This window comes from Lutjanus erythropterus, chromosome 22, assembly GCF_056507025.1.
Source record: "Lutjanus erythropterus isolate fLutEry1 chromosome 22, fLutEry1.hap2, whole genome shotgun sequence".
NCBI lineage: Eukaryota > Metazoa > Chordata > Actinopteri > Lutjaniformes > Lutjanidae > Lutjanus > Lutjanus erythropterus.
This window is the reverse complement of record NC_139338.1, coordinates 18,277,859-18,294,163: the sequence shown is the minus strand read 5'-3', so window position 1 is coordinate 18,294,163 and position 16,305 is coordinate 18,277,859. Positions and strand designations below refer to the sequence as shown.

Sequence of the window (16,305 nt, the reverse complement as noted above, 5' to 3'; positions counted from 1 at the left end):
AGTGGGAATAAGACATAACACAACAGGAAACAACACCAAAGAATTAGAATGGGTACGAGATGTTAAACAGACGAATGTAAACTTAAATATATTGTTTTGGTCTTGGACATATTCCAATTTTAGACTTCTCTTGCATACAGGGTAACTTGTTCTTCTAATTTTCTTATATTTGCACAAGCACAAAGCAGAGAGCACAGGGTGTGGTCCTTACTTGAAGAGCGACTGCTTGGCACGCTGTGGTTTTTTCTTCGCAAAAAAGGCAGCGAACTCACTGCCAGTGCTGGCATAGGAGAGCTGAGCTGATGGCTCCGAGGCGCTGCGGCTGTTCTTCACATCCAGATACTCCATGAGCAGAACCTGAACAACACAGAGAGCATGAGGTCAAAAGCTAAAAAGCAGAAGAATTAATGTAAAAGAAGTACATCAGTGCTGTGTTTAATTGGAGAAGGTCACGGTGCAGTGGATCTAATGAACCAATGACCAAATTTGTGAACAGAGACTCTAAAGCACTAAATCAGTCCATTAAACATGATCACTTTCAGGGGTATCATAAAGTTACCACTAGTAACAGGTCCACGGACACAAAATGCGATATTTTAAACTAAAATCATAACCAACTTCAAAGCATCAATCTAATGTTAGTCCCTAATTTATCATACTCGTGTGCTTCCACTTAATGTTACTACACCTTGGATAATGTAACATGGAGTATGCAAGGTTATTAATGACTTCAAAGCTACCACTCACAATCCTATCCTGTAAGCTCTGCCCTGTTCACTTCATGAATACCTTTTTTTTTATGCATAAGACCTTTGTGCAGCAGGTCTACTTCTAGATTATAGCTAAAAAGAAAAATACCCACATTTACATACTTTTACCATCAGCTAATGCTCCATCTCTGTGGCGCTCACTACGAAACAAAGCTGCTGTTAGGTTAAATTATGCAGTGTGGAACTGCAAAAGCTCGCTAAGTTTCCTATAGTCTACTTGATTAAAATGTTTGGATCATTAGCCTCACTGAAGCGCTTATAGTAAAACTTTACCTAACTCTCTGTCCAGTCACTTTGATTGTATCTGTTAATTTCTTTTGCAATGTTGTAGTAAGTTTGTTGTATTGTTCCAAGCATATTTTAATCATTCTACTATTTTCATATCACGTTTACAGATATGAAAATGAGAAGTTTGAACTTATATTTAACAAATGAAATGCCATTTTTCTTGTTACAGAGAGTAAAGTGCCAAAAAGAAGTACTGTTCGGTACTGGTGCTGGTGTCTGGAATTTGGCACCTGTACCATATCAGTTCAGATAAGAACCTTACGCAACACTAGTGGTATATATTAGCTGTGTTGGTCCTGAAGACACACACACAACCCATCACATGATGATAAACAGAGCTACACATAATACAGTTTCTAGGCTTGACTTAAACTGTTACCTATAGTCAGAATTAATGTTTTCCATTACTGAACACTCTGATAAACAAGACTGGTCTCCTGGTCTGGGTCCAACTCAGGCGCACAAACTAATAAAATCATGGGAACGAATTATATCTCATGCACCCGCAATAGCATTTCGAGCACTCAATGTTGAAAATGTAGCCTAAATACATACATCATATTTTTTTTTTCTGTAAAATTGCAAATAAAAACCGCCGTGTCCAGCAGAGATACCAATCTAGCTGATGAGCTATGGACATCATTGCCGTAGGTTTTGTAATAAGTGTAGCTTTTAGTTTTCCAGTGTATAAGCATTTAAAACAACACACACTCTGTAAAGACAGTCCTTAGAGAAGCAAATGAAAATCCAAACTTTGAGACAGAAAAAGGCCACTGACATGACTTGGTGCCAGGAAATTTTTGTCCTCCATTTCCTTCATCTGTCTGCATGATCCATGGTGAAATCCATCAACGTCTGATCATGCTTCATGAAAATCTTATCGACTTCTAACAATAGCCGAGGACACACGGCGCAACTCTGGACAGACAGAGAAAGTTAACTTCCTCTACTCTATCATTCTATCTGCACATTCCCTCCATTGCTTTCATTGGTTCTCATTTTTCAAAATCTCTTAGTGCTTCATTTCTCATTTCTCACACTTCTATTTTCTCTCTGTTGCTCCGTCGGCTACCTCTGTTCGTCGTCCCCCTTTTTCTCTCACACTTCTTCATTCCTCTCCCTCTGTGTGAATGCATATGTTCTAAAATAGCCTCCCATATCTAATGGCTTCATAATTTAGCAGGGCCATTTAGCCCGAGTGTGTCTAATTCTGAGGCGCAGTGTGGGTCAGCCCAGAATGGGACAGGAGTAATGGCCGAGCAGATGGAGATCCATCCCAACCATAATGATGTAATTAACGCTGCGGAGAGCACCCCCCATCATGCATGGGAAAGCCTTCACATGCTAGCGTTGCTGTTAATTCATCTGTGCACACATGCAATATCCATGACAAAATAATAACGCATAAGCAGGTAGCGTTTTGTTTGGAATACGGAATAATATTGATGAGTTTTAACAGATTACTATAAAAAACGGTCAAAAAAGGTCACTTTTTTTTGGAAGAAAAAAACTGCATTTTTTTAAAATGGTTCTGATGTAAAGTTAAACGTTCAGTGTCATAGCACATATAAATACTCAAGTTCAACACATGCATACAGTCCAGTCTTCCGCCACACATGTAATTACTCTCTAACACACTTCTCCAGGCCATATCACATACGCCCTCTCCAACTGGAAACACCAGGGCCTCCCACTTGCCACTAGCCTCGTGCCGCAGCTAATCCTATCAGTGTATTAATTACTAATGATGAGCTGATGGAGCGAAACCCCCACTTGCTTGCAAGCTAACGCCCAAGTAGACTTAATGAAATGCCAGCGCTGGGCTGATGAAGGGGCTCCGACCCTACTTAAATTGCATTAGCCCAGAGACAGAGTGAACTTTGGAGGCAATTAACTGGACTGCTAGGACAGAGAGAAAGATAGAGGAAGAGAGGGATGATGGGAGGCAGAAAGCAACACAGGAGGAGAGAAAGGAGGAGGCAGTGATAAAGGTGGGAGAAAAGGGAGTGTGGAGAAAAGAAAGAGCAAAGGATTATAGGTGGAGAACGAACACCGAACAGAATGCTAAAAAGAAAATGGGAATGGAAAGACAGAAAGAAGACGAAGAGAGAACGCAGGAGACCAAGTTAAATAACAAGTTGTGGCTGATTTAACACCTTTAAGTGAAGGTAAAAAAAAAAAAGAGTGTTGGTTTCCCCATCAATACTTAAGGATCTCCAATTCATTTTGGGGAGGTAACAAGCCTTCAGTTGATGGTCTCACCAATCTTTCTCCAATCAGCAGCACACCATGTTACAGAGATAATAACTTGCTAAAGTAAAGTTTTTGTTAACGTCACCTCAAATGTACAAAGCTGCCACAATAATAAGCGCTACATTGGTCCTAACAAAGTTACTGTTACTGTTGCGAGGCCACACGACTGCAAATTGGTGTTTTTTTCTTGTTATAAGTGGATTGGATGACACTGACTAAATATATCTCAATCTCATTGTGCAGTGGGCAAACTAATTATGAGGAATAAAAGAAAATTTTCAGAAAGTGACCCTGAACTTGTCAAGAAAGCGTCTTAGGTTTATTTCATTTTAGAAACGATAAACCAAGTAGAAGCACATCACAGGAACATTTATTGAAGTTACTTTAATCTTGAAATTAGGTGAAATAAGTGTTAATATGAGCACTGGAGTGAGTCAACATGAAGTCAACGCAATGCTACAATCCCTATTTAACCCAGAGTCGAGGATGATACCTGCATTAATCTCAGGCAAGGCAGTATTTTACTAAATGCTTCACCGTAAAAACCTATAACTCATAATGTTATGTTAGTAGTGAAGACTTAAATGAAAAAGTATTAAGTGTATTATTTGTGTACATTTGTGTGACATTTGGTCATAATTAGTGTATGACTTCCTGAGTTATGGCCAAACATGTTTTGTGAGCAGTGTGACCTTTGACCTCGAAATTCTCATCAGTTCATCCTTGAATTCAAGAGGTCTGAGTTGCCATTTTTATCAAGTTTGAACAAATACCATCAAGGTCTTGAGATGGCATGTTCACAAGAATGGGACGGACAGGTAGACAGACAGACAACCCAAAACACACTGACATGTCACCGGCGTGGAGCCATAAAAAAAACTTTGCAGGTGGTTTTATTGTTGGTGATCCTAGTATAATGTGCTGTAACTGTGTTTATATGAACCCGACTCTGTAACAAAGCCTTTTGTCTTGTTCCAGTCAGATAAATGAAAAATAATACCAAACATTTGTTTTGCTTGATACAAAACTTATCTCTCCAGTCTATGGAAGATTGTGGCAGTCAGCTAATCACTAATAAAACAATTACTCATGACCTGGATGCACCGTACTTGTCTCCATAGAGTGAATAAGACAATCTTGCCTTTCTTCCTTCCTCCTCCCTCTTATCCATCAGGTCAAGCATATGAAATCTCATTAAAATCTCTAGCAACAAAGAGGCCTGGACCCTATTACTGTCACCTGTGTGTGACAGCACAGCTCGTCATCGCGACACATTTACTAAGGGACAAAAAAGTAGCAAAAGCAAGGACAACAAAAACAAAAAACAGGAAGTAGCAAAGAGAAGTGGATTATAAACAAGCCAGAAATATTTCTTTTGCAAAGAATAAGTGTAATCAAAAGATGAAATTAAACAGGGTGAAGGACAACGATACACTGAGTCATGCAGAGGCAATAGGGACACAAAAGGTAAAGGGCGCCAGCTTGGGAATGATGAACAGCAGAATCACATCAATGAAAAACAGCACAGATCCACAAGTGACGAGATTAAACTTATTAATGGTCTGCACATTAAGTAGCGACAGCCCCAAGAGCCTGGTTCCAAACGGAAGACAGTTCTAATTCAGTAAAAAAAACCTGAAGCATTGACATTGTCAGACATAAGTGGCTCTGCTATCAGAGGATGGGAAATGGGAATAAATGGAAATGACCCAAATATAATGTTAACACACTCTCTTCCCCTCTTAATGCCTGGGCAGCAGGTAGTATCAGATGGAAACATGCTCATGTCTCCTTCCCAAGCATGACGTCCATTTTGAAGCCTCAAGTTTTGCATCATAGGGGTCATCATCTTGTTTTTTAGCAACCAAATCATGCGCAGTACTGAGGAGAGCCTGGAGCCAGTGGAGCTAGAAGCCTTTAGAAATAATGCAGGTTTAAGACACTGGCCCACTGGCTTCACTTTTCACACCTGGAAGCTCCACTATTTAATATACGGTCAAGGTTGGTGTATCTCAAACTTTTAACACCATGTACCACCTCAGAAAGTATTGAGCTCTCCAAGTATCACTTTACAGTTTTGCAATTGTTGGTGCTAGCAGGTGCTGTGGACACTTCACTGGCGCATCTTACTAGCTGTTGTGCTTGGTTCACTGTCATTCACTTTATTTTCATTGAAACATTTTCCTCCTGATCTGCACTTCTCTTCGTAACTTTTCCAGTTTGGAGCCACGTCTGCACCGTTTTTGAAGCATCTATTTCCAGTCTCTTCTTTTTAGCTCCACTGACTATCTTGGCATCAAAGTGCAGCTCGTAACTAGCTGTAATCATGCATGCCGTGTGCACGGACTGTATGCACGATTATGACTATGTCGCAGGCTGATGTTTGAACAGAAATAAAGAGGAGACTAAACTGATTTCACATTTCTTTCAGTGAGCTCATATTTTATGCATTTCCATGCGAAATGTCATATTTTAATAGTAACATATGTTTTTAAATTAATTTATTTCATTTTTCAAAAATAATTTTTGACATTAAAGTACATACCACTAGAGGGAGCTTGTGTACCACTAGTGGTACTGGCGCCACAGTTTGAGTATCTAGGGTCCATGCTCTTTCCACATTTCCTTCTTTGAACAGTTCGGGTTAAAAATGCATTTAAATATCTAAGGATCCTCGGAGCAACTTCCTGAGTCTAGATGGATCTTGATAAGTCTGACAGCAACACAGTTTGACTGTTTTTCCACACTACATTAGTTCAGTGAGCTTCCACTGTAACTTCCACTAAAAGGTTACAGAGAGTTGATGGAGGAAATGACCTGCCTCAGTTCACTAAAAATCAATATTCATGAGTGAATCTGTGAAACAGTGGATGAAAAAAGTGTCGGTATGTAAAGATGTGACACATGGCAAATGGCTCTTCGCACCAGATACTAAGACTAAGCTCAAGAGTTCATGGCAACTCGAGTGTGTGTGCGTTTTTAGGTGCTTATGTGTGCCAGCAGGCACACAAGCAAATGTCACATCCCTCTCAAGGGCTCCCCTGACAAAGACAATCATTTCCACCACAACTGTTCAATATAATTCTATCAACCAAAAGAACCTCGTTCCACTCTTGAGTGACTTGGGTCTCGTCCCAAACTTAAATCAGTCCATGAGGCTGAGTGCTAAGTTCTATTAAAAAAAGGAGAAAAGCTTCATCAAAGTCTGCCTATGCAATTCATTACAGCGTTCCCATTTATTCCTTCCCAAACCAAATGTTCCGATGTCACCTTTTGTACTCGGAGAAAGTGTATACTCATCCTCCATCCTGTCCATTAAGACTCTAACACCCAACAAATCAGCACAATTAAGAGAGCATCACTCAGAGCTTTGCAGGTGAGCACTTGTCATTGGATGAACTCGGTAGTTGAAAGAAATAAATATCACTTCATTTTCTCTCTCCTTGTTTCCATCCTCTCCATCTTATTAAGTCATGTTTAAAGCAGCGGAGAGAACAATCTCAACAATTTGTTCCTTTCTCAAGGCTTTATTGAAATCGGCTGTTTTCCCACTAAATCCCCTGGCTGGTGTCTTGTCACAAAACATATTGACTGATATCCCTTGCTGCTAGCTTGAAGTTTAAGTCCAAAGTGTCCTTGGCCGTCAAAGAAAGTGTTCTTTATACACCCTGTATTGATTGTGTTCCCGAAACTTCAATAACCTTCACAAGTTCTGACAGAGCTTCAGCCACAACTACTCCCGCTGCACTGAACTACCGCTAACCAGTGGGGGTTCCCACCTGGAGCGTACTGCATCTAGTCAATCTTTTGAAGGCTATCTTGTTGACGGGGGAAAGGAAGATGTGCCTGTGTGTTCACTGAAACCCATTTCATTTCTCTCCGTGTCCTTGCTGTGTCCTCAACATGTTTCATTGATGCAAAAACATTTATGTGTTTTAAACAAAGACGAAGAGGGATAATAGGGCAGTTTGTAGTGTTGAGTGATGTTGCTATGGATGCCATCCTTTTAAAATATGTGTGATTTTCATTTTTATTGTACGAGACAGTGACAATACTAGTAAATATGTTATAAGGTCAGAAATTACTGCATATTTAAACTGAAGGACATGAAGAAGATTAAACATACAGACCACTGACAATATGACTATTCACCATGATGGTTACAATTATGGGTGAAATATATTGTAATTTTGGTTAAAATAACGAATAGCGAAGATGCACATTTTTAACTGAAGCGTTCCATTACAAAAATGTGTGTTTATAAGTGCCCCTTGTGTTTAGTTTATTACAAAACTAGACTGAACTGCTAATCACAGCAGCTCTGTGCAAAAACATCCTCCCTTCCAAGGATCAGTGTCTTACCTCTGAGTCAGACACAACTAGCTAAGCAGAACAGATGTTAATTTGCTAAATCGTCACAACGATCTGATAATGCTGACATTCTGCTTCAAGCCCAGAAAAAGTGCAAAAAACAGAGCGGCTTAGCAGTGTGACACAAGATAGCAGAGAAGAAGTTTTTGCATTGTAAATGTTCAAAGTCATTTTTTTTGTGTTGTTGCGTACTTCCTAATGCAACCAAGCGAGTGAGCGAACACTTGAAAAAAAAAAAAAATTGCCGTGGCTCTATTTAAGCAAAGTTTTGCATACTTGCTTCACTTCTGAACAATTTTGCTTGGTCAAAATCAACATTGACGTCCTTGTCATATCTGTTGCCTCCATCAAAGCGGTCAATAGGGAGGACAAGAGACTAATCAATAAGATCAAGAAGTGGCTCAATGTATATAATCCACAGTGTGTACAAAACATCTGGCCAGTCCAGTCACATTATGACATACACCCATAAAACAATGACACTGATGATCCTCCAGGAGTTGGACAACTGCACTAACCTCATCTGAGATGCTGTTTTATTTACAGTTGAAGTCAGAATAGTGATAACAGGACATAATATTGTGTACCCATCTGCAACATAAATTGTAACAACAAGTCACGGGAATTACTGCAGAAACATACATCAGCACCTGATCAAGTCTTCTGTGATTTTGATTCTGCTTATACGGGCGGGTTGACGGTGTTGAGAGAGACTCTGCAACACCGTGGAGATGGTTGACTTCATTGCGCTCCAGCGATATGTAAATATGACAGTGCTTTGGAGGGCAGAATAAATGTGACACATTGATTAAAATGTTGGGTGAGAACAACGTAGCGACGTCTGTGCTTCATATCTAATTAAAAGAGATCATTGTCTTCTGGCTGCTCTCTGGCAGTTCAATTCGCCTTGTTTTCACTGTGTTGATGAGCCAAGAGAATGCACTGCATATTTAAGCCATTTGTATATTTATATATTTTTGGCACAAACATAACACTCCTCCTTTGTCTAGGTTAATATGGGAATAAAATGATTCATTTATGAAGCAAGTTTAGACTAAGCCAGTGGCACTTTTCTGAATGAAAGGAGCAGGGACGAGATCAGAAAAAAAATGGCAAAGAATATCAGGAGATTATGTTAGAAATGGATGGAGGAAATGTATTAAAAGATATCCCCACAGCCCAGGAAAGTCACAGTACCAAAGAGAGAGAACGTTCCTGTTTAGTGCCACAAAGCGTATTTTAAAGCAGGGACAGGTACCTAACAGTCAATTTAATCAAAATTTGCTTTTTAAAATTTTAGAGCCTATATTTTAAAAAAAACCTCAGCCCTTGTTGTACACTTTCTTATCTCTTGCTACAGTAAAAAAATGTTAATATGCAAAAGTTTGAGCTCTGTGCTGTTTCTATGATCTAGAAATCAGTTCTTTCAGAAGGCAGATAGTCAGCATCTATCCATATTTCTAAATGCAGGCTCAAAGTTCCTCGTCTGCAGAGAGGAAGCCACTCATTAAATGTGTGATTTGCACTCTGGTCACACACTCGCGGCAGACAACGGACATGGCAAGCAGTCACCCAGCCACAAATCCTTGCAGAATGCGCAAATGGCGAGCTAATTAACAAACCCGCACGCCTCAAACTGAACGGCCAACAAGGTCAAAGGGTGACGGACGTCAGTAGCATGAGACACTCTGTGCCAAATATACATTAAATAACACTCCCATTGGGTGGTCTTAATGAAGAATGCATGGAATTTATGAACTGTGATCTTTTATGAACTGTGTTAGCCAATTACCTGATGGCGGGTTGTGACTTCCATCTGGTTAATGATTCAAAAGAAACTAGTGGGTTTTCTTGCTTGGCACCTAATGTTGTTTTGACAACATTTTAACTGAGACAACATCACATTAATCCTGCCAGTCTTAATTGTGTGATGCTACTATACTGTGTCTTTTTGAAGAGGAAAAGCATATTAAACATTAATGGATACACACAAATTCCAGTCACAGTGATTTCTTTGATAAAGCGGACTGCTTTGAAGAACAGGAGAGTTTCTGATGGAAAAGAAAAAAAGGGCAATCACAGATAGAGATAGAGAGCAGCAGTGGTGTACACTTAGAAATGTAAATTCAATAAAGGTGTGAATAATCAATAGATATACTCGCACATATTCTACAGTCACTTGAAAAATTGCAGAGAGGCATTAAAACACTCGTTCCAGCATCCAGAAATTTATGCTTTGAATCAATACTTCCACAGTGAAATTAACAGCCGGCGGAGGCATCTCCAGCATTTCTGAACAGGGATTAGAACCATTACATGAATCCTGACTTTCAAAAGCTTGTTTACCCGCTCCCCATTCTAAGCCTCAGCCGCACATTGATGAACGGCGGTTCTCTGCCGAGGAGGCCTTGTAACTGGGCGCGCCCTGTGTTTCTGTCGGCTCTCGCATCTGTCTGCTGGTATGTCATGTGGAAAGGTCAACCTGGTTTCTCCACCTCTCAAAGTAGGGAAAAAATAACACCTACCGAGAGGTTTCTGTGCATGTCAAAGATGCGAACTGCTATAAGTATGAGGCACAAGACAGGCAGGGATTCAAATGATTTAATTGTAAAATTATCCAAAATTATTACCTACACTTATTAACTACACTTGGTAAAATTCAGAGATAGGAAGTAACAAATACTGTGCTTTCACTCCCCACATTTTAATACAAATATCTGTACTTCCTACACTTGCTCTACCTAGGCTTGTTACTACTGATTATTGATTAATACTATTTTAGGTCATTGTGCGCCGCCTTTCCAACATTAAGACCAATTTCAACTTTAATGGATTGGACGATAACACAAAGATGAGACGATCTCTTGCTGTACCTGTCAGTACACATCACACATGACAGACATAACTACAAGAGTGCACTCAGTAGACGGCAGATCTCCACCAGGCAACACAAAAAGAATTTAAAAAAATCAAATTCAAAAACATAATCCATCTGGCTGTCGATGGCATGGCGGCATAAAGAAAGGTTTTTCAAGATTTTTCAAAAACTGCGAGTCACAGAGGTCCTTCAGCACACAGTCATGAATGCGCACAAAAGAAACTGGTATGAATAGTGTAGTAGTACGCAAGATTAGCTGCATACACACACACAAGACGAAAAACAATGTACAAGAGGTAAAAAAAAAATGAAACAGACGAGAGGGAGACTCGATCGCAGGGAAAAGGTGAGGTTTAGTCAGCTTTGCACAGAAACAGACAGTAGACATGTCTTTTTGAGGGCTACTTTTTACTTTTATACTTTGAGTAGATTTCAGAGCCTGTACTTTTTCACTTTCCCTTGAGTCAAGAAGTTGAATCAGTACTTCTACCTCTGTACTTCTGCTTGAGTAAAGAATGTGAGCACTTTTGCCACTTCTGGTAAAATTTAAAAAAGTGTTATGGTACTTAATGAAAAACTGAAGAAAAGCAAACTCATGATTTGAGGCACTTAAAAAGATCGTAACCAAATTTTGACCAGTGCTGTGTAGGTTCCTGCCCCTTTGCGCATCTTAAAACACGAGATAAGAACTGGCTCAGTATCCAATATAACTTGACGGAGCCTCTGTGGGAGCAGTAGGAATTTAATTTCTCTCATTGCTGATATGCGACTCTCTAGGACAGAGTGGGCTAAACGAAGGGGGTGAAAGGGAGTGTGGGAGTTGTGAGAGAAAGAGAAAGCAAGATAATGAGATTAAGAAGGAAATTACAAGGAGCAAGAGGGGTATGCACAAGGTATTGGGAAATTGAGAGACTGTAATACAGAGGCAGCAGGAATGATGCTGAAGAAGGAAGGAGCAAGGGAAATGGAGAGAAAGACGCAAGAACAAGCAGGAGATGAGAGAAACGGCAAGATGGAGGGTGGGATGGATGAGGGGGCCTTCATATTGATACAATCGGTCAGGAAATAATAACACGAGTGAGTGAATAAGAAAACCTCATTTCACGTAATGAGTATTCTAATCAAGAGATTACATTATCTCACATCGCAGAGACAGGGGAGAGTGGGGCCCCTGGCAACTGGGTGTTGGCAGTGATCGCATGCTGGGGAATGGCTTAATGCCTTCTATAACTGCGCTGTTACAGCAGAGCTATTACAGTACATGCCTATGCACAATCACACCCTCGGAAACACACACACACACACACGCATACACCTAAACACTTCTGTATTTATGCATGCCAGCTGGAAAAAACTCAAGTTACTGGACATGTTGTGTCCAAGTTAGAAATAGACAATCTTTCAGTTTAACTAAGCAACAGAGTTCTGTCGTATTATTTATGTTTACATTTTGTTGATCAGTAAAAACATCAGGCTCTATAGAGAAAATTCAATAAAAAAAAAAACCCACGTATAATTATTGGCATTGATTACCATGGCACCAATCAAAGCGCCCTGGCTAGCCGCCTCCCGCCCAAGAGAAAGTCTGTTTCCTGCTGCACAATTCTGCCCATCTTGAAGGGGTAGGTAGTAACAAGTGACAAGTATTAGACGTGTGTAAAAAAGTTCACTGTAAAAAATAAAAAATGAGAAAAATTATAATTTCAAGGCCACTGTCTTTACTAAATTTTTGAGCTTTTGATCAAGTTTTGAAACTAAAAAAGGTTTCCCAACCTTTAATCTTTTGTTGAGATGATTTACTTTCCTTCTTAAAAAACTTTTTTGCATCTGTATTTCAAAAGTTGTTGATTAAACTTGTTAAAGTGAAAGTGACTAATGGTTAATAATTCAATATTTTCAGTTACAACCATTTAATTTTCAAGCACCCAAATAATTAATAATTAGGTTTCCCAGCTCACTGTTAACAATTTTTTAAATACAGAACTTTCTGGATTTCTAAAAATCAAAGATTCAAGTTTATCTAAAGATGAAAAGTAAATTATCTCAACAAAAGATTATGGGTCGGCAAAACTTTAGTCAAGCCAGTCGACTTGAAATTATGAGTTTCCTCATCTTTTTGTTTTACAGTGTAGTTGTTTTTAACATTACTTTCATATTTGTAGTACACCTTAAAAAAATATTAAATTAGAAGTAACTTGCACATCGAAACATGGATAGGTGAGAAGGGCCTCTTACATTATGGAAGAAGCACCTCAACCTTTTTAACATTTAACATTCTGGCTAATTGAAATCCTAAATTAAAATTACACAACTCCTGGTGAAGGAGCATCGGGGAAAGTGCTGTGTTCTCGGATATGAACACACATAGGGACACACACACGCACACACACACAGCCACCAATCACTTTGAGAGTAACGACTGCCACAGATTTCCTCTGAGATTCACCATAGGTCAGCTCAACAGCTGCTCATCCCCTCAGCCAATCAAACCGGAGCAGGGAGCAAGAACCCGGCATAAATACACACCAATTAAAGAACCTAAAATTAATCCAAGCAATCAAGCTTCCTCTGTCTCTTCCTCTCGCTACTTCTTGCTGACAGATTGAATGCCGTCCATCACATCAGTGCCAGTTTCTCCACTGATTAATTTACTGTAAGAGAAGGTGAATTAAATCAATGTTTTTTTAGAAAAGCGCTGGGTGGAAAATAAATTAAGGATGAACAAAATCTCCATGGCAGTGGATGAAAAATAAAAGCCTGAGGGTATGCCAGCAAGGTAAGACAAAACAAACACAGAGTTCACCAGGAAAAGCATGTTGTTATAAAGGTGCAATGCTACAATACAACCCTATATTTAAAGCAGCAAAGGTAAATATAATCACAATAACACCATACATCGAAGCGGGCTTGATTCATAGATTATGCAGCTTTTTTCATAAGGAGGGATAAATTTATTATTATCTACTGGACTAAAAGACATGGCAAAATTTACCTTGTGTTATCTAATTTTTCCACACATTTGATCTCTGGAATTTTAATACCTGTTTTTAATGCCCTCTTTTTCACGAGAGGACAGGTGACTATTAGACAAACATCTGCAACAAACCTCTCACTACTTTAAACTACACAGGCACGTGCACAGATAGACCCTGGGTTCCCTTTTTGCCTCAGACTACATAAGTGACCTTTTCACAAGACATTTTATTCCCTTGTCTTACTCTGCTTTTATATTTTGGTTTTTGAATTTGGCCCATGGCATCAATTTCCAATTACAACTGAGTTGTAATGTCCACAGCCGCAATCATCCAGAGCCCAAAGTGACATCTTCACAATGTTTGTTTTTACAACCAACACTCAAAACCACAAAATTATTAAAAATACATTTAAGCTAACTTTCATATTCTGGAGGCCCTTGTGGAAATAAATAAATATCTAAGTAAGGAAAATATGTGCAAAGATTTTAGTGCCCTTTTTTCACTTGAGCACCTGCGTCCTAAAATTATCAGTTCACATCCCTGACTGAGCACACACAATATATCAATGGTCTGAGTCACTGCTGCTCATATCTGACCTGCAGCACCGTCTGGATCTTGGCAGAGACGTCGGCCTGCTCGTAGAGCTTGATGCCCTCTTCGTGAGCCCCGCCTGGGCACTGCACGGCGATCTGCTGCAGATGGGCCAACACCACACTGTGCGCCTGGGCCACTGCCTTGAACTTGTCGAACAGAAGCTCCAGCAGTTCCAGCAAGAGCCTGTAGAGGGAGCCAGAGAGGGCAGAAAGGGAGGGAGGGAGAAGATGAGAAACCAGTGGGATGGAGAGCAGGAGAGTGGAGAGGCAAAACAGAGAAGAGGGGAAAAAGAAGGAGATCAAGAGAACTTATGAGAAATAATACTTAATAAAAATAAAACAAATAGATGTGACACATATTTTCTCTATTTTATAAGCATTTTCCCCATGATCCTGCCTATCAAAATCTAATACAGGAGCTAAGAAACACAGCGAGCACGGGATTCACTAGACAGTTTATTGGTTAGGAAAATACTCCTACAATAACTCACTTGGCCTTGGATTTCTATATAAAAACAGCAGAGAGGCACCAAGGAATTCATCTTCTGTTTTAATATTGGAAAGAGAAGAAAGTCAGACATCGAGTGCGACATCTCCACTGCCAACAGAAGGATACAGTATGTGCACAGATACATTCTACTAAATGATGAAATGATTCTTTGTCTTTACCTGCATCACGAAACATGAATAACGTGCAATTGTACAACTTCTATGTATAAATTAGGGCCAATTTTCTACAAAGTTGCATATTAAGATTAGGGTACATTACACTATTATTTGCATTATACTATGTGTAGATTTAAAGTCCGGTGGTTGCTGCGTAGGATTGTGTCTGACAAAATATTATGCTTTAATCCATATTTGTTGATGTTAAGCCTTTCAAAAAAACAACAATTGATGAATCACTTTGTTCAGATTGAGGAATTTGGTTGAGGATTTAGGTCAAACTTAATGCAAAACTATGGTTGTTCTGAAGGATGAAGATGAGAATGAGAGAAATAACAGATAGCGTACCCATAAATCATTACCGAGTGCATTTCACAGCCGCGATTTTCATTCACATATCCTATTAAGCCGATACTCACAGCTATTTTAACCCAGCACCTGGGCTGGCTATCGAAAAAGTAGTGAGCTGCCCAACCCGGACTCAAATAACTAGCTCCTCTCATTAGTTCTAAATGGCCCTGGCTGAAGAAGAAAGCGCAGCCAAAACCAAACAGACCTTCCACTTGATCTGAGTGCTACGCTCTGGACTGAAAACTCCACAGTTGCCTCATCTACACTAATGCTTTCATACAGACTTTGCTTTATCTGCTTTCCGCACAAGGACAAAGCTTTCAAAGTAAAGAGGGAACACAGGTTACATTAGCCGAGTCTGAATGAGCACCTGGTGCACCCATACCAGTGAGTCCCTACTTTCTTTTAGCGGAGATATTACAGTTATATAAAATCACACCGTTCGTCTAACACTGGTCTTTTAGTACTCTCCTCTGGCATTTTAATTGTGTCTTATTTAATTGGTGCTATGTCGCTTTTTCTTTTGTAGGAGACAGGTTAAAAGTTCACGGTGCCGGCAATTTGAAGTCCCTGATGGAGCTGGATTTATAAATATAATTTGTTACTGGGCTGCTGAACCATTTTGTGATTTTAAGTCTTACAAACAGCTGCATTTCAAATCTTACACTCTTAAATATCTATATATATAAAATTTGAACTTATACTTATAATTACACTCATATAGCAACATTATATTTGTATTATATTTGCTGAAACTGTCACTATATCCTGACAGTAGTATGTGAAAGAAAAAAAAAAAGCCAGATTTCATCCTAATTTGTTGGTATTTCACAACCTGAGAATTAGGCTGAACAATCAACTATCTGAGCCATTCCCACGTCGTCAAATAGCAACATTCTGGGTTGTAAGCTGACTCTGATTGGCTTGATTGATTGATTGGTTTTAATTCAGGTGCAGAGGTATCTTGCAAAAGCCATAAGGAGGAGCCAGATGAACTGGATTTTTTCACATATTATCTGTCGCATTTAGCGTTTTTACACCAAAACTAGCACATACATGCAGCTTTTAACAAACACGCTAAAAACAGGTGATTGACCCTTTTACTCATTGCATGTAGATGATCTTGCCTATGCTTTTTTCCATTGTGGGCTGGAAAGATA

At 39.4% G+C, this 16,305-nt stretch overlaps 1 protein-coding gene across 1 annotated transcript in view; it reads right to left on the bottom strand.

The window, feature by feature from the left end:
• exoc4 (exocyst complex component 4) overlaps window positions 1–16,305 on the bottom strand; it is a 153,606-nt gene that overhangs the window by 114,740 nt on the left and 22,561 nt on the right. The window contains exons 8-9 of the mRNA XM_084710580.1: window positions 14,132–14,312; window positions 212–357 (exon numbers count right to left, since the gene is read on the bottom strand). Coding sequence (XP_084566706.1) covers window positions 212–357; window positions 14,132–14,312 — 327 coding nt within the window. The remainder of the gene's footprint in view (window positions 1–211; window positions 358–14,131; window positions 14,313–16,305) is intronic.